The 25,286-nt window shown below is 42.3% G+C and overlaps 1 protein-coding gene across 5 annotated transcripts in view; it reads right to left on the bottom strand.

The window, feature by feature from the left end:
• METAP1D (methionyl aminopeptidase type 1D, mitochondrial) overlaps positions 1-23,802 on the bottom strand; it is a 71,371-nt gene extending 47,569 nt beyond the window's left edge. For 3 of the 5 annotated variants that reach the window (XM_014846580.3, XM_044768728.2, XM_070508101.1), the window contains exon 1: positions 23,698-23,802. In XM_014846580.3, the coding sequence (XP_014702066.3) occupies positions 23,698-23,737 (40 nt within the window). In that variant the 5' untranslated portion in view covers positions 23,738-23,802. Of the gene's footprint in view, positions 1-13,052; positions 13,239-23,697 lie in introns of those variants that run through there. The other 2 variants (XM_070508103.1, XM_070508102.1) reach the window with 2 other exon arrangements.
• Between the last annotated feature and the right edge of the window lie 1,484 nt (positions 23,803-25,286).

The raw sequence follows: 25,286 nt of genomic DNA, 5'->3' as shown, positions 1-25,286 counted from the left end.
CTCCTTTCTTCTTTCTCTTCTCCACATTCTGCACGGGGGGTTGGTCTAGGGCAGAGAGCCCAGGCCAGGCCGGTCGAGGTCTTGGGTGTATCCGGAGGGCAGGTACGAGGGGCAATGGTGACCGAGCAGACGCCTGACCCTGTCCTGTCAATAAAACTTAACCCCGACCTGCCAGGCCCCTGAGCCGGCTCTTCTCTGTCTAGCCTCTTCTCTAATTGCTCTAAAAATGACTCTTCATTTAAAAGTACCTTTGTGTAAACACCCCACAGGAACTGACAGTCATCAGAATTACCACACAGTTCTAGTTTTTAAGAAGTGCAAGAAAAGCCTTTCACTGTGGTAGGACTTTGAAAACAATTTCAACTGCTGTGCAAAACAATACGCATCACTCTTTCAGCTTACTCGGCAGGTGACATTAATTTGACTTTTAAGACTGTTTACAGTGAAATGTTAGATCTTTTGATTAAGTGATTTGAAAGTAAAGATGGAGAAGTGATTTTCCCCACAAAACCAGCCTGTTTGTCTTACTTGTGAGCACCTCAGAGAGACAACGCTAAAGTCTTGGTCTTCCGCATCCACATAATGAGGCTTCCCCATAAATTCTAAAAGGATCAGTACTTTTTACTTAAATATGAAAATCCAAACAAGCGAAAAATTAAAAAAGGGAAGTGGGAAGAAAAGAGGTTTTAGAATAAAAAAATTTTTTTTTAAATAATAAAATTAAATCAGCTTTGTAGATTAGTATAAAGCACAAACTTCAAGGGCCAGCCCCATGGCCAAGTGGTTAAGTTCCTGTGCTCCACTTCCAGGGCCAGGGGTTCACTGGTCCCCATTCTGGGCTCGGACCTACACACCACTCATCAAGCCATGCTGTGGCAGCATCCCACATAGAAGAACTGGAAGGACCTACCACTAGATATACAACTACGTGCTGGGGCTTTGTGGGGGGAAAAAAAAACAACTTCTTTTTACTGGTTTGTGGCTTAATTCTTTTCTCCTTTTTCTTTATAGCAGTAAAAAAAATTATATCACGTAACTTACTTAGGACTCCTTGGAGGTAACTCCCTAAATTATTTCTCTCCTACTGACATAATGGGGAAGCTAGTTATTGTCACTTTTATAAAAGAAAGCCAGACTTGAATTTTGCAAATCCCAAGCTCTCTTCTGATTGGGTGCAGGTTAAAATCTGCCCTTTAAAGCATGGCTTATTTAAATAGCTCAAATTAAAGAAACTATTATCTCTAGCAATTTATTTCTAAGTCCTGACAAAGGAAAAGAAAGCCCCCCTCCATGTCCCATTTTCTCCATAGCACTTGTCACCTTCTAAAATACTCTGATTTAGGGCTGGCCTGGTGGCACAGCGGTTAAGTTCGCACTTCTGCTTCAGCGGCCTGGGGTTGCCAGTTCAGATCCCAGGTGCAGACATAGCACCACTTGGCAAGCCATGACATGGCAGGCGTCCCACATATAAAGTAGAGGAAGATGGGCATGGATGTTAGCTCAGGACCAGTCTTCCTCAGCAAAAAGAGGAGGATTGGTGGCAGATGTTAGCTCAGGGCTAATCTTCCTCAAAATAAAATAAAATACTCTGATTTACTTGTATTTGTTTATTGCCTATCAATGTAAGCTCCTTGAGCGTAGGATTTTTGCCTGTTTTGCTCATTGATGTACTCAAAATGACTAGAACAGTGTCTGGCACATAGGAAGCTCTCAATAAATAGTCTTAGAATTAATGAATAAAAAGTTGAACAGATTAAAGAAACATTCTTAAATGAAATAAGTGTATTTATTGTATTCTACTTATCTACCTTACCCTGTATTTCAGTATAATAAGCTATCTTATTGTGGGCATGAAAAAAAATTACATGTGCTTTTTTTGTTTCAAATCAACTACCCAAAAGCTTTCCCCCCTCCAAAACACTAGTTAAAATGCATGGAAGAAAAGCCTTGATATTTCAAAGTTGAAGTAGATCTTAGAAACCTCTTAAAACGGAGGTCTGAGCCTTCAGAATCCCCAAAGGAGCTTGCTGAACATGAAGATTCCCAGGCCCCACTCCACACCTGCTGACTCAGAATCTCTATGTTCAAGGAATTTATGGTCTAGAAGGGAAGAAAAAGAAACTGACTAACCCACAGTTACAATAAAGCACTAGAGGTGTGATCACGATGCTGCTGGAACTAAGAGGTGGTGCATACAAATCAGAGCATACTTGAGCTGAATTCTAAAGCAGAGCAGAAATGTATTGTTAGATCAGTCGTGGTATATGCATTTCACACAGAGTGCAGTCTTTGTAAAATCTATAGTTGTTGTGGCTTTAGGGAAGAATGCTCACCACATTAGAGAGGTAGGCTGAAGGTCAAAATATGAAGAGACTTGTGTTCTAAAATAAGGACTTTAAATTTTATCATAAAAACTGGGGGATGACGTTAAAGACTAGAGCAAAGAAAAGTTATGATCACATTTAAATTTTAGAAATATCTAGAGAATGGACTGACTGGGGTGGGCTGGAGCTGGGGGAAGATTAGAGGCACGAAGATAAATGAAAAGCCTACTGTAGTACAGAAGGGGACAAGTGATGGGGGCCTGATTGGAAAGTCACCCAGGAAGCTGTCTCTACAGCATCTACAGTGGCTGTGTGTGGGATGCGGAAGATGGAGAAGTCTAGGAACTTACCCCTTTCTTTCCTCCTCCCAGGTTTCTGGCCTAGGACCCTGGTGAATGCTGGAGTTACTAACCCAAACAGGGAAAAGATGTGGAGGAGCAGACTTTTTGGGCAAAGATGATGAGCTCCATTTTGGACAAGTTGACGTTGCAGGGCTTCTCGAACTGTAATTCTTTAGACTAGCATCATTAGCATCACCTGGGAACTTATGAGACCTACAAATCTGGGGAGGTGGGTGGAGCTCAGCTCTCAGTCACCAAGCCCTCCAAGTGATTCTAATGCACACTGACGTTCAAAACCACTGGGATAGCCTGATCTCTAAGCTCTAGAGGATAGTTAGCTTTGGGGAATGGAGAGATGGAGAGACAGGTAAATCAGAAAGGAGTGGCAGCTGAACCATAGGCTGCCAACTAAGAGACCTGCCTAAGGTCACATTGTAAGGTACATCCAGAGCTGAAGTTACCATTCCTCATACCGTCTTGTGTTGTTACCTCTCCTCTACGTGGAAGTGTCTCTTAAGAGAGCCTCTTATTTCAGAAAAAGACTTCTAATACAATTTATCTCAAGTTATCCTTCAAACTCTGACTGCCACTCATTATTAGAGTCCTTACATTCTCATAAATCTGTCAATAGGCATGAAGTCAAGTTGATCACTTTGTCATCTGTGGCATGAAAGTTCTTCTTATTTCCCAGATGCACATATTTTCTAAAACCCCTTTTTTTTTAGTTCTCTGCTTTCTTGTCTTAATCATCACAGTAGGTCACCTGCCTCCATTCTTAATGAGCAGACATAAGTCTATAGGACTCAATTCCATCCACTATCCTAAATCTTCTCATTCCAAACATCATGTTCAGTGTCAACTGCACCTCACCCATAGGACACTTACCTTTATTTCATGATGTCAGGATTGGGAAAAAGAGTAATTTGTGGCTAGATTTTCAATTAAATTTCCATTTTTTACACAAACTGAATTTTCCCCTGGAGTTTTTAAAACTCCCTTCTAATTACTACCTTGTCTTTTCTTGAGTTAATATTCAAAGGTTTTCCTTTATATCCAAGTAGTGATGCTACTCTTGGGAAGATTACTATATTTCACTCTTTTAGCAAATAGTTATTTAGTTATAACCCTCTATAGAACCTTGTATATTTACCGAGGGGAGTATAGGAATTACTCACACATATTTCCTGCCCCAGCTATCTTGATAATCCAGTAGCACGATAAGGTTAACGTGAAAATTATTACAAATATAACGGCTCATTGCTCACACTAAGTGACTACGGAAGAAATGATGGACTCAGCATCTATTCCAACCTTTTTTTAGGTTGTCTTCCATACTGCAGAGGCTGGATAGCTAAAAACTATGTTTCCCAGGCTCCCCTACATATAGGTTCTACTTCTGAATTCCACTTTACCAATTAGTTGCCTTTCTAGGAGATTCGAAGGGAGAAGTGTGATGGAGTCTCCATTCCTGTTGCTTCTGCTATTCTTTTTTCCGCTGGTGATCACAGTTGTGAAAATGTTTGGTTCTTCTGAGCAGCATTCTAGTGTCCCATATTAGTTTCATGAGTATTGAGAAGCAGTTAGAGATGGCAGCTGTTAGCTTCCCTGGTAAGCCAGCTCTACCTGCTCCCTGGTGGCCAGTGCAGAGGAGCTGTCCTGGAAGTTGCTCCTCTAGGCTCAGCCTATAGGCTGTTTCTTTAATCTCCCAATTAGGAACATCCAATTCCTATATTAAAGACACTTCTTGACATAGCTAGAGTGACTTCAGTTTTCTGCAACTTAACTCCAACTGGTGGGGTTCCAATATTGGTGGAAAAAAGGAAGAGAAGGAGGAAGAGGGGCAGACAGACAAGGCCACAACTGTTAGAGAAGACCAAGGGAGGCTGTATAGAGAAGGTGGTGCTTGACATAGTCCTTGATATACAGATAGGATTTCGACAAAAATGAAGGGCAAGGAAACAGCATACTAGGCTGAGGGTAAAGTATGAACAAAAGTGTAGAGTTACGGAAGCCCAGAGCACATTAAGGGCTGAGTGGTCTGTTTTTTTTTGAAAATATTGAGTAGGCGTATTTGGAAGAGTGAAATAAGACTATATGCTGAAAGGTTTAAAGTGCTTAGGATAAAGAGCTCAGATTTAATTCAGCAAATTATTAAAATTTTTGAGTGGAGGAATGCCAATAATCAGAAATGACTCCTTAGGGAAAGTAAAAGGGTAAGATGGATTGAGTGGAGAATCGGGAAATGGTTCAGTTAGGAGGCTACTACAAGAAGAGAGACGATAAGTAATGAGAGATTAAACCTCTATGGTAATGAGGGAATGTAGGAAAGGAGATGGACACAAGAGACTGCAGAAGTATCATTTACATAACTTGACAGTTGGTTAAATATATACAATTAGGGGAAAGGAGTCAAAGATGACTGACTGAGGACAGTGGTGCCATTAACACAAAGAGGGAATACAGGAGGATGAATTGGTTCTGGTCTGGGGAAGACTTCACTTGGCTTTGGATTTACTGAATGTGAAGTAGCAGAAGGTGAAGGTGTCTAGAAAGCACTCGGAAAGGCAGGGTTCATGCTTAAGAAAGAAGTCAACTATATTGAATCTGGAAACTCACCTCAACATCTGGTGACACTTTATCTAAAGTATTAACTGAAAAGTAACCAACTATAAAGCCTTCCTACTTCTCTAGCTACTCCTCATCCTCTTTTGTAGGCTTCCCTTCTCTGATAACCCCTTACATATCAGTTTTTCTTAGAGTTCTGTTCTCGCTCCTCTTCTGCTCAAGCGACTACCTTCTCCTAGGTAGCTTATATTGCCACCACGTGTACGTGACTTCCAAATCTGTATCTCTAGCCCAGATCCCTCCCCACAAGTCTCCTGATCCGTTTACCTCCTCTGCTTACTGGAAATCTCCACTTGGCTGTCTCCAGGCACTTTACACTCAACATGCTGCAAGTTAAACTGATACATTCTCTTCCAAACCTTGTCCTCCCTCCAGTGTTTTCAATGAATGGCACCATAATCCACTCAACTACCAGAACCTGGGAATCGGGGGGTCATCTGCCACTCATCCTCTTCCATCATCACCATCCCCAAATCTAAGCAATAAACAGTTTGTGAATTTACCTCACAAATATCTACTAAAACCATTCACTTCTCTCCACTCCTACTATCCTGGTCCTGGTTGCTATCACCTTTCACCCAAAACAGCTGCCAACTGTTTCCCTACTGTTCTCTCAGTTTCTGGAGTCATCCTCCTCCAAATCATTCTCCTCCCTGAGGCCAGTGAGATCTTTATACCATGCTAATTTGAATATGTTACTCCCTTGCTTATAATATTTCTCACTTAACTCCCAAACTGCCCTTATGATAAAGCCTAAACATACTTGTATTGGTTAGCTTTTACTTTGTCAAAGTCACCTCAAAATTTAGTGTCTTAAAACAACAAACATTTTTTATTTCTCATGATTCTGTGGGTTGGCTGGGCAGTTCTTCTGGTCTGGGCCAGCTCAGCTGATGTCTGTGGTATTCAGCTGAAGGCTCATCTGAATGAGCCTCATTCACATGTCTGAAGATTGGCTCAGTGTTAGCTGGGAAGATGGTAAAGACTTAGCCATGCGTCTCTCATCCAACAGCCAGCTTGGGGTCATTTATATAGTGGTGGTCAGAGGGTTCCCAGTAGCAGGAGAAAGTAAGCTTCAATACACAAGTGCTTTTCAAGCCTCTGCTTATGTCACCCCATTGGCCAAAGAAGTTATATGGCCAAGCCCAGATTCAAAGGGTGGAAAAACAAGAGTTGACCTTTTGACATGAAGAGCTTCAAACTCACCCTACAAAGCAACATACAGAACGGGGGAGAATTTGTAGCCTTTTTGCAATCTACCACATTAATGTACTTTACAAACTTCTTATGATCTGGATCCTGATTGCCTCCTACGCCTCATTGTTTAAAACCTGGCCCTTGTCCCAGGACTCCCATGGTATACTTGCTTCAAACACAATAGGCTCTTTCCCTTTTAGCCTTCTCACATGTTGTTCCTCTACCTTGAACACTCCTTCACTTCACTACCAATTATCCTTCAGGTCTTCTCTTAAATATGACCTTCTCTGGGAAGTCTGCTTTGATCTCTTAAGACTGGAGTAGGTGACCTGCTGCTGTGCTTCACAGACACTGTGCTTAGCCCCATCACAGCCTTAACACATGCACTGCCAATACCCACATATTCGTCTATACTCTCCAGTAGATTATAAGCTCCCTAAAGGCAAGGGAGCTTTCTTCATCATTGAAGATCCATGCACAGTAAGTGCTTGATAGATTTCTGACTAATGAAATTACCAGATATGAAGTATTAGGGCAAAAGAAAGTAAATTAAAGAAAGGGAGAATTAGGGATGTGGATAAAATGTGATTCGTGAGTAAATCAGTATTCAAAGATTAACAGTGTTATCCTGCCCAAGATTTAACAGAAAAGTAAAAGGATCTGCAGAAAGACTTGAGTGTTTATCATATCAGAGGTGGTAAGACCCCGAGAACCATTCAACAAGTTGGATAATTGTCACGGGGTAAAGCGAAAGGATTGACAATTAGATGAGAATTACCCCCACAAAAGAAATTATAAAACTGAAACAAAATCTGATACATATAAGGGCAGTATTTCTGGCTCAGATGTACCAAATTCATTTCAGAAGTCAATAAAGATGGTGAACTGAACACAATTCATCTACTTTTACTGCCTCTCTTATAGATTAAGGCATGAACCTATAAAATCAGAGAGAATAGGAGAGGAGCAACAGGGGATTGGAGAAGATTGGAAGCTGAAAAGCAGATGATGGGAGGCAAATGACTTAGTGAAACCAAGAAAACTGTGTCCTGTTCAGGCAGTGGAGAACAGTGAGAATTCCCAGGAGTCAACTGGTAGCACCAGGTTTCTCTAGATATAAGGGTGAAGTGGACCTGAAATAAGGAAGATGGGTTGAAAATCTGTTTTAATTTAGACACAGCTAAATCCTCAGATCTCATACTCTACAAAGTGGAATGACTGCCCCTCTACCACTCTGGCAAAATTATTCTCAGGAGACAGTAAAACAGAAGGTCTCTGACTGGAGAACACCAGGAACCATTAAGCGTGGGGTTCTATAATGAATTTAGGGGATTAAGTGAACAATTACATACTTGGGAGCTGAGACCCACTCCCCACCTTCCACCCCTCCTACTTAGCTTCCAGAATGTTGGCAGCAGACCTTTGCCTTTCAGGCAGGAAATTAATAGAACCTGCTCTGGGGACTCTGAATAGCCTAGGAAAAATGACTCTAAGATGTTGACCCAATGAGATTACCCCACAGCTCAGAGCTGACCCAGAGCAACCTGCCTTCGCCACTTGCTCAGAGCTTGCACTCAGTTCGTCTTGCTTTTCCTTTTTATTTTGAAATAATTTTAGACTTACAGAAAATAGTACAAAGGGAAACAAAAGTACAGAGAGTTCCTGTACATCCTTCATCCAGCATACCCTAATGCTAACATTTTTCATAACCACAGTTTTATTATCAAAAAAAAAACAGGGAAATTAACATTAGTAGATTACTATTAACTGAAATATGGACCCTATTTGAATTTCCCCAGTTTTCCCTCTAGTGCCCTTTTGTCTGGTCCAGGATCCCATCCAGTATTCCACAATGTAGTCAGTTGCTAAGTCTTCTTGGTCTTCTACAATCTTGGTCTTCTACAATCTTGTGACTGTTCTCACTCTTTCCTTGGCTTTCATGAGCCCACTCGGCTTTAAAGCCCCCACTCTTATACAGAAGCAAACAATCACGGATTTTCAGATACCAGAGAAAGCCTCTTATACAAAAGATAAATCCCAAACAACAATAACAAAAAGAAAAAAAAAAACTCAGAGGAAACAGAGAATATACAGAGAAGAAAATTTCTAGAAAATTATTAATAATATACTCAAGAAAAATATTATAACCATGAAACAAGAACAGAACACTATTTAAAAAAAACTTTCAGGGGACAAGACAGACTCTTGGAGATTAAAAATATTACAACAGACATGAAAACCTCAACTGAAGGGGCAGAGAATAAATTTGAGGAACACTCCCAGAAAGGAGAGCAAAACGACAAAGTCCAGAGGGGAGCTGGGCATTAAAAGAACAACCACACAAGTGAACATATGATTTTAAAATGTGCTATGTGTTTTATGAAAGAGAAGCACAGACCACAATGAGAGAATATACTGGCGGATGGAGCACAGGGGCAGTAGAAAAGTTCAGGAAACCACTCTGATGAGTTTAAGACCTCAAGAACAAGCAGGAATTAGCCAGGCGAAGAGCTCTGAGGAAGGGCAATTCAAGCATGGGGAACAGTAGATGCAAAGATCTCAAGGAGGAAAGGGCTTCAGGAATTAGAGCATCTTAGGAGCACACCAGTAGACAGGAGTGGAGGGACTGGAGGGCTGGAGTGGTAAGACAAGGCCAGCGGGCCTTGGAGGTCAGGATTTTCATGGTAGTGCAATGGGAAGCCAAAGAAAGGTTTTAAGAGGGAGTGAAATGATCTCATTGGAAAGCATGCTTTTTAAAAGATCATTTGACTGCAGTGTGGAGAATTGGGGGAAGTAGTTTAAAGACTATATAACAGTCCCTGTCATCTTACGGATTTATCATAATTTACTTAATCATTCCTCTATTTTATTGGACATTTAAGGTGTTTCCAGTTCTTTGCTAATATAAGCAACACTGTAATAGACATCCTTGAAACTAAATCTTTACTAGCACCTCTGGTTATTTTCTGAATATAGATTCCTAGAAGTAGAATTAAATAATTGAGTTAAAAGGTATGAAATTTTCTGGCTATTTTTTAAAAGTTCTTTTTAAAAGATAAAGATTTTGATAAGATAAAGATAAATATGAAAAATCTATTTCACAAAATGGATATCTCCCCACCTATTTAGTTAATTGCTATCAACAGAAGATTTATTCAAAAAGATGAAAAACTTCTATTTGTGTGTAAAAATTACCCCATTTATTTGTTTTTAGTAACGGCAAGCACTTAAGTCATTAAAATTGATACTGTCCAAAGTCTTGGTTGGGACAAGCCAAAATTAAAACAATTAACATGCCAGCAGCAGGCTGTGCTTATGAATCAAACGACTATATGTTTGGGACATCTGAAAACAACCTCAAGGTAATATACTCTTCTAAGGGTATATTTATTTGTAGTTTAACTTTTTTATAATATATTTTTTTGGTTATAAATATATTCACAAATCTGAAAAAAATGCTTTGTCAGACCATGTTTCCCAACGACATGCGTGGTCATGTTCTGCCAAGCAGAGCTGTTGTTTAGCTCTCTCCATTTTCTCTTCTCATTCTCTCACATGTGGCCTCTTTCACACGCAAATTTCTCTCTTTTGTTCCTCATCTCAGCAGCTACCATCACCGTACACAAGCTCCTCCTCCTCTTTACCTACTTCTTCCCACTCACATTCTGTGTACACATACTTCTTCACCTTCAAGTTCTTAAATATTCATTTTCTCTTCAGTTGATGCGATCCTTTCTCTCCTCTCTCTCTCACATTTCTTTGCTCTCACTTTCACCTTCTCTCAGACTCTGGTCCCCTCACTTCTCTCACACACTCCAACTCCTGCCCTGGGTCCTAGTTCAGGGAAGGACTGTTGGTCAGGAAATCTGCCGAAGTGGCTGAGGGGATAATTGGGGCAAGGGTGGGGGTGCAGACGCATGGATGCTGGGCAAGAGGAGACCAGGTGGTCAGTCAGGGTTTCCCAGGCCTCTGTGGCAGGAGGGGGTGAGCGTGAACTAAAGGATGGGGCCACCAAAGCAGGGGACAGCGGCTGAGTCCTGCTGCTCGACAGCCGGAGCGCACACACACAAGCCACCCAGAAACGCTTGGCGGCCTGGAAGGGGTCTGAGAGTTGCCGGTTGGACATACTGACCTAGACAACCAATTAAGGCATGTTCAAGGTCTGCTGAACAGAACAGTCTTTTAAACGAGGCTAAATCCCCTGTTAAGAGTTGCTGATTTTTCTCCCCCTAAATTTTCCAGATTTACAGTCATGGTAAGAACGGGAAGACGAGTTAGACAAGGGTACTGAAAAATCTGACACATTGAACATGACAGGTGAAGGTACTTTTGGAAACAAACCAGGTATTAGGGGAGCACTGAGGGATCTAGTAGGTACGCTTGATGAGAATCTGTACTGGGAAGGAGTTTAAGCTCAAGGTCAGGAATCATTAATATGCATGCAGGAAGTCATCAACATTTAAGCATAAGCAATATGAATCTCATTAAATCTTCAATCGCTTCCTATTGCCTGAAGGAATTGGTGGTAGTCTAATGATTAAAGCAGTAACATTAAAGTAGAAAACCGTATTAGAAATTAATCTGATCCTTATAAAAGAGGCTAAAATAAAGTACGAATCCGCCTAAGCCCACTTTACAAGACTTCCCTCGGCAGCTGTGATTTTTTCTTTAATGCGTACTGTCTCCCTGACCCCTGAGTTAGGAGGTTTTGCTGAAAAGTGACTGGTGAAAGAGATGTTTGAGGGCTTTTTTTTTTTAAATCTAGGTAATTGATAATCTTTCACACGCTTCCCAACTGCCATCATACTGCTACCTAGCTGTTTGTCGCGTCCCCCACCTACTCACTGTATCACAGAGAACGGCACCCCACTACACCCGGCACAGCCTTCTCCTGCTGTGTCGCTCATTCCCTTTTCTGATTGCAGCACCCCTGCACTTGGCAATGCCCTGAACAGCTGCTATTCACAGAGCGTAAGTAAGGGAGAAATGACAGGAGACGACAGAGAGGAGCTGTCTTTTGAAATATCAATTCCTAGAGGGGCTGGTTTTCAGCAGCATCAGCCAGTTGGCAGAGAGGATGGCGAGGGAGTTCTTTTCATCCCTGACCTATTTCTACTTGATCTTACAGGAAAATCATAATCTTACTGATGACAGAGACAGTGTATGGGATGCCCTAAATTCAGAATTATTACGATGCTGAATAGAAGGATAAATAAGAGTGTGATATATAGACTCCAAATGTGAGAGATAAAAGGACCTCAAAGTTAATTTTCCTAACATAATATTTCAGTAATTAAAAAGTTTTCTCCTGCCAGCCCCCGTGGTGTAGAGGTTAAGTCCATGCACTACACTTTGCGCGCGGGGTTCACGGGTTTGTATCCCAGCGCCGACCTACACCGCTCTACTAGCCACGCTGTGGTAGCATCCCACATAAAGTAGAGGAAGATTGGCACAGATGTTAGCTCAGTGACAATTTTCCTCAAGCAAAAAGAGGAAGATTGGCAACAGATGTTAGCTCAGGGCCAGTCTTCCTCACAAAAAAAGAAAAGTTTTCTCTTGTGGATGTGTTAAAAGTTTGTTTAAATCATAGTCGTATTTCCAGTAGCCCTCCTTAAGAAAAAAATCATTTTAGAAATGCCTACTCTTTCTATCCAAATGGTGAGATCATGGGTGACTTATACTTTCTTCTTTATACATTTCTATAATATCTTAATACTATCACTATGAATAGTTATTAAGGGCTTCTTATGTGTCAGGCACTGTGCTAAGAGCTGTTGTGGTAGCCAGCCTTCAAGATGGTCCCCAATGACCCAGTCTCCGGGCATTCACACCCTGGTCTGCCACACTGTGCTGGTCTGTGTGATCGATAGCATATGGCAGGAGTGATAGGAGGTCACTTCTGAGATCAGGTTATAAAAGACTGTGGCTTCTGTCCTGGCCACCCTGGTTCTCCCTCTCTTGCATGACCAGTTTTGGAAAAAGCAGGCTGCCATGTTGTGAGCAATCTTATAGAGACACACAGGTGGCAAGAAAGTGAAGTCTCCACAAAGAACCAAGGCTGGCCATGTGAGCTTGGAAGTGGGTCCTCCAGCCCCAGTCGAGTCCTGGGATGACTGCAGCTCCCGCCAACAGCTCAACTACAACCTCATGAAAAATCCTGAGCCAGAGGCACCCAGCTAAGCCATGCCCGGATTCTTGGCCTTCAGAAACCATGACATAGTAAGTGTTTGTTGTTTGGGATAATTTGTTACATAATAGGTAACTAATAGAGCTGCACAGGCATTATTTCTTTAATCCTCACAAGTACCAGTAAGGTAGGTACTTGTCTCATCCCCATTTTACAAACGAAGAAACTGAAACTTAGGTAGGTTAACTAACATGTCCAAGGTTCCACAACTAGTAAGCAGCAGCGTCAGGATTCAAACCTAAGCAGCCTAACTTGAGAACTCACATTCTTAGGCACTAATACACAGCCTGCTTCATATTACCTTTATAATCAGAAAATATATTTTCAAAGTATTTTCATTCCTAGAAAAAGAAATTCCCACTCTTCCTCCAGTCCTACCTCAGAGGTAGAGGCATTCTCCCTACTTCCTAGGGGAATCTCCCTCTTCTCCTCCTTCTGTTCCTTTCCACCTCTTTCAAGTCTGCTCTCTCTCCAGAAAGCCCCCTGATCTCCAGGATTTCCAGTGGATTTCCTTCTTTCTTATCAGTTTCCTTCCTTCCCTTTGCTTCTAAACAGCCAGGGCCTCTATTTCAAAAACAAAACATATGTCCACATAAATGTCCACAGCAGCATTATTCATAAGAGCCAAAAACTGGAAATAATCCAAATGTCCAAGAATTGGTGAATGGATAAGGAAAATGTGACATATCTATACAATGGAATATTTTTTGGCAATAAAAAGGGATGAAGTATTGACACATACTACGACATGGATGAACCTTGAAAATATGCTACGTGAAAGAAGCCAGTCACAAAAGACCACATATTATATGAGTCCATTTATTTGAAATGTCCAGAATAGGCAAATCTATAGAGACAGAAAGCAGATCAGTGGTTACCTAGGGCTGGTGGGGATGGGAAGATTGGGGAGTGACTGCTAACAGGTAAGAAGTTTTGGGGGTGATGAAAATGAAAATCAACTGTGATAATGGTTGGACAACTCTTTGAATATACTAAAAACCAGTGAATTGTACACTTTAAATAGGTGAATGTATTGTCTATGAATTTTATCTTGATAAAGTTGTTATAAAAAAAAAAGAGGACAAAAACCTCACACTTCTCTACAGCCACTAAGAACCATCACTTTTCATCTGTTCCTTCCACTGATAAAATTTGGTCCAAGCCACCATGACCTCCTAGTGGCCAAATTCACTGACCTTTACTGAGTCATCCCAAAGCTTCCTCCTGAGCCTCTTCCTGACTAGGCTCTCTCTTCTACCAACTCCTCTTCTGCTTTGATGATCCTCACCTTCCTTGGCTCTCCTTTCCAACAAGTCACCAGGGCCTGATGAGTTCTTCTCTGTTTCATTTCTCTTGCATCCATCTCTCCCTTTCCATCCCACAGTCATTGCACTAGTTCAGGGCCCTGTCACTTTGCTTCTGCCACCACCCCCTAACTGATGTCATGGCTTTCCCTCTCCAATACATCCAGAACACCACTAGCAGCAGATTAAAATGGAGACACCATTTCACTTTCTTGTCAAAAACCTTCAGTGGTCTCGGCTTCCTATAAGATAAACCCTAAGCTGGCCTCCAAGGTTCTCCACAACCTGGCCCTAGCCTGTATTACTACTCTTCATCTCCTATACCTCCCCTATACAAACTCTCTGCTACAGCCAAACTCACCATTCCAGAACTCTCCAAACATGTCTTGACTTTTCCTGTTTCCAAATGATTTGCCCACTTTTTTTTTTTTTTTTAATGTATGCTTTCTGGTGAGGAGGATTGGCTCTGAGCTAACATCTGTTGCCAATATTCCTCTTTTTTTTTCCCCCCTCTCCAAAGCTCCAGTACACAGTTGTATATCCTAGTTGCAAGTCCTTCCAGTTCTTCTATGTGGGATGCCACCTCAGCATGGCTTGATGAGTGGTGTGTAGGTCCATGCCCAGGATCCCAACCAGCAAACCTTAGGCCACTGAAGCAGAGCATGTGAACTTAACCACTACGCCACCGGCCGGCCTGACTACTGCTCTGCTTTATCCCCTTAGGAATGCCTCCCTCAGCCTCTCTGTTGACCACTTTACTCATCCCTCAAGGCCCTATTCAACTCTCATTTCTTCTGTGAAGTAATCACTCCAGCCCCAAATTACCTTACCTTCCTCTTATTCCCAGACCACTTCTATACTGTTCTGCATTGTTATATGTATTAGGCTTCTTTCTCCAGTTAAACTAAAAACTATTTGACCCAGTTCAGAACTCACTTCCATCATGAAACTCCGACTACTCCCCCGAAAACTTCCTGTTCTCTCACTCCCCATTCCCAGTGTACCTGTTCTTCAACCTTCCTAGGAATTCCCATCTTAGGACAATTCCTTTCTCCTCCAAACTATCAGCCTCTTCTCTTTTCACTTCCACACTCTCGATTATTCATTGTAATAATAATGGCCCCCCCCCCCCCAAAAACAAGATAGACAAGGTCTATGTCCTTAAGAAATTTCCAGCATAGGCTAGACTCTGGAATTCATTAGTTCCATTTTACTCCCTGGTCCTTCCAGTGCATCCATCTGGAAAATTCCAATCAACCCAACCATCTACCTTCACTCTTACACACACAGGATGATGCCCATTTGAAGAAAATCACACAGTGGCAATGAAAGGGGCCACTACAAATATACTGTCTCTAATTTCTCTTGGATCTCAACACTGCTGAGCAATCCTTCCATTATTCCTGATCAGTTTTTCCTCCTATTTCCCAATCCCCCACCTCGTTTCATCTCTAATCTCTGCAAAAATGCATAGAAAGAAATAGAAGTCACTGGGGGATGAAGTTTTTTCAATTTCCATCCCCTCTCCTACCTAAAAAGTATCTGCATGCACACCTACCATTTCCTCCAACCCTAACGGAGCAGGAGTCTGGTATCTTTACCCCTTCTCACACACAGGCCTCAGCCATTCAGGTGGTCCCCAAATCCTGCATATTCTACTGCCCAAAGTAGCCATCTCCAACTTCCCCTCTGGCTACTCCCTAGCTCTCACCCTACTTGCTTGCCATATTAAACCGGCAGAGCTCCCAGAAGGCTGCATGGGCTCCCACGTCCCTTACTTTGGGCAAGAGGCCCACTCTGTCTCTAGACTCCTTCATCTGACCAGGCCCTCCTATACAGGAGAACTCAGCTCAGTCTTCTCCTCCTCTGTGAAGGTGAAGACTCCTCAGTCTCTACTGGATGATCCCATTGCACCGTTTGCTTACCTCTATCTGTGCATTTATCTTCCTCTGTTGTAATAATTGATTTAATGTCCAATTCTCCTAAAGGACTGTGAATGCATGGAGAACAAGAACTGTGTATTCCAAGTCCAGTACAGTGTTAATGGCACATCCGCCACTATCTAGATTCCCTTTGTGTTTCCACAATGCTTCAGTCAAATCTCTTCTCTCTCCCCATTAATCTGTTCATTAATGCCTTGTGATCAGAGAATGTAGTTTATATAATTTTTCTTTCTAGAACTTATTGAGGTTTTTTAGTGGCGTAACTCATCAAGTTTTATCCTATTCATGTATATTTGTAAAAAAAATCCCTTTAATCCAAGGTATCAAATTTAATATTAAATCAAATTTACTAGTTACAACATTCTCAACTTCAATAACCTTATTATGTCTGTGCCATAAATTGCCAAATGAGAGTCATGCTAAAGTTTCCCACTATGATTGTGGTTTTATCCATTTTTCCTTTTACTTCTAATAGCTCTTACTTTATGTATTTTAACACATTATTTGATTCATAAAGATTCATATTAATAACTTTATTGTATCAGAATTAACTAGCCACTTTTCATTTATTCATTCAAAAAACCTTTCTTGAACGCTTATTATGTCAGGCATTGTTTGAAGTAGGTGGGATATGTTAGGTAACAAAACAAAAACCTTTCTCTTTGTGGAACTTACGTTCTAGTGGGGGAGATAGGCAACAGACAATAAATATGACAAATAAAGTACATCATACAATGTGTTAGAAAGTGTTAGGTGCTAAGAGTAGGGTCTTATATGACAATATAAAGACTTTGGCTTTTACTCTGAGTGAAAGGTTTTGAGCAAAAGAATTACATGATCTGACTTACATTGTTTTTTTTTTTTGCTGGGAAAGATTCACCCTGAGCTAACATCTGTTGCTAATCTTCCTCTCTTTTTTTCCTCCCTCCCCAAAGCCCCAGTACATAGCTGTATACTCTAGTTGTAAGTCCTTCTAGTTTTCCTATGTGAGCCACCACCACAGCACAGCTACTGACAAACGAATGGTGTGGTTCTGCATCCAGGAACCAAACCTGGGCTGACTAAGCAGAGCACGCTGAACTTTAACTGCTAGGTCATCAGGGCTGGCTCTGACTTACATTTTTAGAAGCTCAGTTTGGCTGCTGTGTTGAGAATCAAGTATAGGAGGGCAAGGGTAGAAGAAGCAGGAGGACCACTGGTGGGTTATTGCAGTGATCCAGGTAAGACATGATAGCGGCTCAACTCAGGGTGGTGACAGTGGGGGTGACAAAAATGTTTGTATTCTGGGTATATCTTAAAGGTAGATTCAATGAAATTTTGTTTTTCCCTTTTTTTGTTGTTTTTTTGTGAGGAAGATTCACCCTGAGCTAACATCTATTGCCAATCCTCCTCTTTTTTTCCTTTTTTTAAAGATTTTATTTTTTTCCTTTTTATCCCCAAAGCCCCCCAGCACACAGTTGTACACTCTTCATTGTGGGTCCTTCTAGTTGTGGCATGTGGGATGCTGCCTCAGCGTGGTTTGATGAGCAGTGCCATGTCCGTGCCCAGGATTCGAACCAATGAAACACCGGGCTGCCTGCAGCGGAGCGCGTGAACTTAACCACTCGGCCATGGGGCCAGCCCCTCTCCTCTTTTTTTGCTTGAGGAAGATTAGGCCTGAGCTAACACCTGTGCCAATCTTCCTGTACTTTACATGTGGGATGCCTCCACAGCCTGGCCGATGAGTGGAGGAGGTCTGCACCCTGGATCTGAACCTGCGAACCCAGGCTGCCACAGCGGAGCACGCGGAACTTTAACTACTCAGCCATGGGGCTGGCCCTCCACAGGATTTCCTGACAGATTGGATACAGAGTGAGAGGAAGAAAGGAATTGGGGGTGATAGAAAAGTTTATGGTCTGAGAAACTGACAGGATGAAATTACCATCAACTGAGTTAGGGAAGTCTTTGGAGTGGAGCAAGTTTTAGGGAAGAGATTAGAAGTCCAGTTTTGGAGTTTGGGACATGTTGATTTTGAGATGGCTGTCAGACATCCACGGGGAAGTGTTCAGTAGGCACTTGGATGTATGAGTCTGGAATTTGGAGAAAGGTCTTGGCTGGGGGCATAAATATGGGAGTCAACAGCTTAATGGATGGTGTTTAGAGCCTCTGGACTGATGAGATCATTAAGGGGACAGTGAGCATAGAGAGAAAAGGTCCACGTTACTGCCTGCATGTACTCCCTACAAGTGGTTCCTTAGGTTTTCCCCTGAAAATTAGATATTTTATACCATTCCAGTTACTATTGCTGTGTAACAAGTTACCCAAAACTTAACAGTATTAAACAAAAACTAGTAATTTTAATATGCTCATGAATTATTTGGGTCAGGAATTCGGAAATGAATGTCTGAGGCTACATGATGTCTGAGTCCCTTGAAGGCTGGGGATGCCTCAATGGCTGAGGTCTGGAACCATCTGAGGGCTCAGTCACTCACATATCTGGTGCCTGTGAGGGGATGACTTAAAGACTAGGTCTCCTGACGAGACCACTTTCAAGTGGCCTATCCCAGTGGCTTGGCTTCCTCACAGCACGATAGCCCCAGGGTAGTTGGGTCTCTTCCAAGGCAGCTCAGGCTCCAAGCACGACTGTTCCAGTGAACAAGGCAGAAGCTGCATTCCCTTCTAAGATAGCCTTGAAAGTCACACAGCATCACCCCCCTACTCTCTTTTGGTGGAAGCAGCCACAAGACGGTCTGGATTCAAGGGGAGGGAATATAGATCCCACTTCTTGTATCAAAGAATTTTGAGGGGTGGGGGGTGGGCACAGGGGGTGAAGGGGAGCACTTATGTGGTGACAGTGAAGAAATAATATACAATTGAAATCTCACATTGATGTAAACTATTATGAACTCAATTAAATAAAAAAGAATTTTGATAGTATCCTAAGGGAGATGCTATTTTTTTCATCACATCTTACCTCAAGAAATTAATGAAAGCCATGCCGCGATTTGATTGTTAAGTATGTTATGCAGTAAAAAGCTATATTATAATAGAGTTGAAATGTATTTGTTAAAAAATATCATATACCAAAAATCCATCTCCATCCTCTGGTTATCAACATGAATAGAGTTTAAGTCACAGGAAGCTCCTTATTAATATTAGCATTTTCCAAATCACCCATGGACTGCATCCAAAAAGTTTAATTCTAAGTTGGTTTGCTGAAACTGAGGATACATTTTCCTACAGATGCCACACAAGGTAGCAAGGATCTCAGGTCAGTTGACAAAAGTTTCAAGTACTTAATTCATGATATACAATAGCCCCTCTCCTACCTGGAGGCTAGATTTTTGAAAAACCACTATGGTAAGAGAATTCTCAGTGGAAGAATCTATGGCCTTAGAGTCACAAATGAACAGAAGCATATATATATATATTTACATTTGCTAAAATAAAAAAATCAAGAATAATAAAATATTATAAGCATTATATACATCTTAAATTATAATAATGAGTGTATGTAAGTAATTTCCATTTACCATTCTGTGATCATGGAAATCTTGAAGATGTTGCTTTCCTATATTATAAATTACATAGACATTTTGCTTTGTTGCAGAGGGTATGCATAGTAAAAAGACATCTTTCCCTCGAGTCTGGTCCCATTCAAACATTCAATGCCTTTTATATTTCTTTGTGTGTGCGTGTGAGGAAGATTGGCTCTGAGCTAACATCCATTGCCAATCTTCCTCTTATTGCTTGAGGAAGATTGTCGCTGACCTAACATCTGTGTCAATCTTCCTCCATTTTGTATATGGGAGGTGGCCACAGCATGGCTTGATGAGCAGTGTGTAGGTTCACGCCCAGATGCAAACCCACAAACCTGGGCCACCAAAGCAGAGTGCACGAACTTAACCACTATGCCACCAGGCCAGACCCTATATTTCTTTTTATTTTTAATACATTAAAAATATACTCCTTTGGATAATAAAAATGTTATCTTCTCAATGTACAAAATTCAAGCACATCAGGTATAAAGAAAGTAAAAATCAGTCCAATCTCACCATCTAGATATAATAGCTATGAACATTTGGGTGAACATCATTCCAGATATCTCTTTGTGCATATAAACACATAAGGAAACAAAGATATATAATTTTACATAAGTGGGAAATACTGTTCTATACCCTTCCTTTTTTTCTCAATATATGTCAACAACCAAGTCTCCCATGCAGCTACATCATCTTTTTAATGGCTGCATAGTACTCCATTGTATGGATGAACTATAATTTATTTAGCCATTCTCTTACCAACAGACATTTCAGATTCTGTCTAATATTTCCCAATTACTATTATCATAAAGCTACATTCTTACTCATATATCTTTCCACACTGATCCTATTGTTCTCTCAGGATAAATTTTTAAAAGCAGAATTGTTAGGTAAAAAGAATGTACACCTTACACCTTGATACACATTGCCACACAAACCTCTGGAAAGGCCAAACTATTTCACACACTCACCAACAGTGCCTTTCTTAGACTTTCTGCTGGACTTGTCAACAGTCTGCCCCCTCTCCTCTCACCAGCTTCAGCTCCCTCCACATGGATTGTGGAAAGACAGCAGGACAGTACTAGGTCCAAGAGTTTACTTCCATCAGCTTCCTTCATATCTCCCATGACTACACCACTTAAACCTCAGGCACTTCTAGATTTCTCTCCCTCCCCCACTCCAATCTCTGTTTTCCAATCATCTCCAGTAAGTCTGACTCACAATTCAAATTACCTGGAATGAAATTCTCACAGTTGACAAAAAAAATTATGCAGATGTAAAAATTGCCTTAAATTATTATCAGAAGGAGATGGAATATAAAAAAGGAAAAGAGGGAGAGAGAGACAGCATGCAGAGGAGGGAAGGAGGGAGGGAAGAAGGAAGAAGAAAGTCACTAGTTTGGCCTATCATGTGAAGAAAACTGACATTTTGAGATAAATTATTCTTTAGGCCTACTGTACAACTTTTGTGAACAAATATTTCCAAAGGAGGTTGAATTCTGAAAGGTCTTTCATTCAGTTATGAAACTGAGTACTTACTATGTACGGACATTGCTCTCCAGGCTTTGGGGAGACAGAGATGAAGAAGGTAAGATCCTTGCCCGTAAGAAGCTCCTACTCTGGCAGGTGAGATAGAGGTGTAAACAAATACTTTTTAGATAAGTGTACATACTTTGATACCTGGTGAGAACTGTTGTGATAAAGGTACACCATAAGGTACACCTTACTTGCTACGTAAGTAGACTGGGTCAGTTTGACTGGGCAGACGCAATGCTGCTTTAAAGGAGAGATTGCCTTTAAGTGTGACGTTGAAGGATGAATGGTTTTCTGGGTGAAAAAGGATATTGCAGGGGCTGGCCCGGTGGCCTAGTGGTTAAGTTCGAGGGCTCTACTTTGGTGCCCTGGGGTTTGCTGGTTCAGATCTCAGGCGTGGACCTAGACACCACTCATGAAGTCATGCTATGGCAACATCCCACATACAAAATAGAGGAAGATTGGCACAGATGTTAGCTCAGGGACAATCTTCCTCACACACACACAAAAAGGACATTGCAGGCAGAGCAATTATAGAGGTACATAATGGTGAACCTTAGCAGAGATAGAAGGGTAGGGAACTGGCAGGGGATGAGGCTGAAAAGGTAAACTGAGGCCACACTGTGATGGAGTTATTCTTCCATGCTAAGGGATTCAGACTTTATCTCAGCAATGAGGAGTTCCCAGGGGCTTTTCGGTAGGGAGGCATCATAATCAGATCCGAATTTTAGAAAGAAATTCCGGTTGTGGGGAAGAAGAAGGACAAGGTGGAGACCAGCTACAAGGACCTCGTCTAGGCAAGGAACGGGGAAGAACTGCACCCACACCATGCAGAAAACTGCAGGGATCCAAAAATGGGATTTACTGACTCACTGGACAAAGAAATTGAGGGCAATGGTGGACACCAAAAGAACTCAAATGCTTTCACTTAGATACTGACTAGATGGTGATCCCATTAATGGAAACAGAGTATATAGGTAGAAGAGCAGAAGACGTGGAGGAACGTATTCATTTCCATGTCGGACCTGCGTGTTGGACACATGTGTACGTGTTTGGCCTCCTCCTTTACCCTGACTCGATCCTCTTCACCATTACCTGCAGCGCACACACACAAAACGTCTAAATGCCATTATTTTTTAAAAGAGGAAACAGAAAGTAACTTGATTAGTAAACAGAGTTTGGACTGGAACCCAGATCTTAAAAGATGTAAACTGCACTCTTTTCACAAGGCTGCACTCTCATTTGACCTCCACTCTTCCATCCAACCATCCAAAATACTGCCTACAGCACCTTCCCCTTACACGTTTCTCACCTCAAATCTTCCTGTGGCTCCTTACTCATCTCCACTAACTCCGAAAGACTGAGGTCTATCCACCTATCAATCTCCTTCTTTCTAAAACATCTTCCTCTCTGCTTTTCACACACACTCATCAGAGCTGTCCTGTCCCACCTGAACTCTGCACATTGATTTCTATGGACAGACCATGCCATGCAGTGAGGAATGAACCATTAAAAAAAAAATCAGGGGTCAGCCTGGTGACATAGTGGTTAAATTCACATACTCCCCTTCAGCAGCCTGGGGTTTGCCGGCCCCAATCCCGAGTGCTGACCTACACACCATTTGTCAGGCCATGCTGTGGCAGGCGTTCCATACATAAAAAGTAGAGGAAGATGGGCACCGATGCTAGCTCAGGGCCAATCTTCCTCAGGAAAAAAAAGGGGGAGGGATTGGCAGCAGATGTTAGCTCAGGGCTAATCTTCGTCAAAAAAAAAAAAATCAGTCATGTCCAAATGCCCATTTTGACTCTTACCATCTGTGACCTTAGTCATATTATTTAACCTCTCTGCCTCACTTTTCTTGTCTGCAAAAGGGAATAATGCCTATCTCACTGAGTTTTAAAAGGTAGCTACTATATATAAGGTGTTTAACACAGTATCATATACTTAAAAGGCATTTAATAAACGACAGCTATTTACTATGAAAATAATATTTACCTCACAAGACTATTGTTCCTACGGGCCTGACACCTAAGCAGTCCCTCAAAATACGTTAGTTCCCGTCTCCCTTCATTCTTGAAACAACTTCCTAGTTCTTTCCAATAAAGACTCAGAAACTAGTTCCAATCCAACAAAAATTCCCCTAATTCAGCTGAAAAACTATTTGTACATTTACTAAAATCTCACCCCTCACGCAAGGATAACACTTACTGAGAGCTACCCAGACATAATTTCTCCTCTTCGTAACTTTAAATCACTGGAAGAGAATAATCCCATTTTTCAAGTTCCCCAAAGCCAACATTATATCCTGTTGGCTTTGTGTTGTATCATGCCAACAGCTACAAGTTGCCTTCTCTGTGTCAACTGGGTGTCCAGGTACATTTCAGAGTTATGGTAGCTTCAGCTCTCCGCAGCCGGAGTAAATAAGTTTGCTACGCTAACCAAACAACAAAAGTGGAGAAGAAAACTTCAGACAGTGTCCCATTAATCTTAAGTGACTGTGAACAGATGCCACGCAGTGACGTGGTCCAAGCGAGTGACGAGTGAACCAAGGTGTCTGTTCCTGCAGCGTGTCAATGTGTCAAAGTGTGCGCGTGTCCGTAAAACTGAAAGTACACTCGTGTGCGCCGAGACGTCTGAGCACGGATGTGTACCCCTTTCAACCCGGGTGCGCAGCGAGCGAGCGACGGCGCGGACCCCCACGGGGCTGTCCTCCAGGTGCTTACCTCTGAGGACGAGCCGGTGGACGCCGCTGGGCGCCGCCATGTTGGCGCTGGTCACGTGGCCGCGAGCCCTCGCTCGCCGCCCTGCCCCGCCCCGCCCCGCCCTCCGGAGCCATCCAGTCGCAGCCCAGGAGAAGACCGTAGGCGCCGAGCCCGCCCGAGGCGAGCGCGCGTGCGCGCGGGGGGCTGACTGCGGGAGCCCCAGCGGCGGAGCGGCTCTGACGCCCGGGGCAGCAAGGGAACCCGCGGCCGGTCGAGCCCGCTCCCGTCGCGAGAGGCGGGCTCCAGCCGCGGTTTGCGCGCTTGCTCTGAGCCCCCGCGCCCAGGTGGGATGGAAGAAGCCTGTCAGGTAAGCGTGGCATCCGATATTTGTAGCATCAACATTTTGGTGCATGGAAACGTGAAGTTGGGAGGAAAAAATAAAGCACAATCTAGCGTTCAACATAGCACTTTGCATCGTCCGACACCTTGTTGCAAATTATTTCCCTGGATTCAATTGAAAGGTAAAATTTGGTTCAAAGTCACCAGCTGCCCCTTTGATGTCCCAGAATCTACATTACTCAGCAGAGACGCCAGACAAGAGGAGATCTGTGTGCAGCTGCAAAATCTATTCTGGGTACCCCAGTGGGTATGTTCAGGAGACTTCTCTTTCCCCAAGGACACCTCCCGCTCAGCGGCATTAACTGGACTCTTAATCCCTAAATTTGACTTTTAAGAATGAGAGGATGACGTCTGCCAATTGCGCTGCCAAAAGACGAAGCCCACAGAAGGCCAGTTGTGAGTCAAGCGAGGGAGCTGATGGATCCCTAGTGATGATGGTGCCCATTTTACCAAATTCACTGTTCCTCTTATCTGCGTTCGGCGTCAGATTTCCATCCTGTCACGGACCAGGTGTTACTCATCTTGGTAGCTGGTGCTCAGCCAAGAACCTGATAGTCAAAGAATGTCTGGTGAAGGAATTGAACTCTCCATGGAGCCAGTCAAACCAAGACTGTAACAGTTTCCCGGACTTTAAATGCAGTAAAGATTAATAAGGATTGTTGGCAAATGTGTTGATGTCTCCTAATTAGTTTTCAAGAATTTAACTACACACAGTGAAAAATCCAGACAATTCAGAAATGAGTAAAAAAAACAGTGCGTCTCATTCCTCACCCTCTCTACACACCACAATCCCACTCTCCAGTCACCCACTGTGTGCTTCATTCCATTCCTCTTACAGGCAAATATGCGCAAATATTTTAAATAGCATCACATACTTACTGTCACGACTCGCTTTTTCCACTTGTAAACATCAAATCTTAGAACACTTAGCTCGAGCTCCTTCTTTTTAATGGCTGTGTAGTCCTGATAGTTTTACTTTTAAAGATAATGAATTTTGGCCATTCATTAGAGGATACATGCTCTACTTCTTGGAGATCCAGTTTTGGATGCTTTTGGGTCACCTTGAAAGATAAAGAGAAATAATGTTTTCCACTGAGGTAAATAAGATATACAAGGATGCGAATGAAAAGTACTCCTACAGGTTACTTCAAGCCCCACCTTTTTCAAACTCAGATCCGTTCTGGGGAGAGGGTTTTGGAACACGGTAAATC

This window comes from Equus asinus, chromosome 4 (genome assembly GCF_041296235.1).
Source record: "Equus asinus isolate D_3611 breed Donkey chromosome 4, EquAss-T2T_v2, whole genome shotgun sequence".
Lineage (NCBI taxonomy): Eukaryota > Metazoa > Chordata > Mammalia > Perissodactyla > Equidae > Equus > Equus asinus.
Note: the sequence above shows the minus strand (reverse complement) of the source record. Positions and strands in the feature narration are given on the sequence as shown.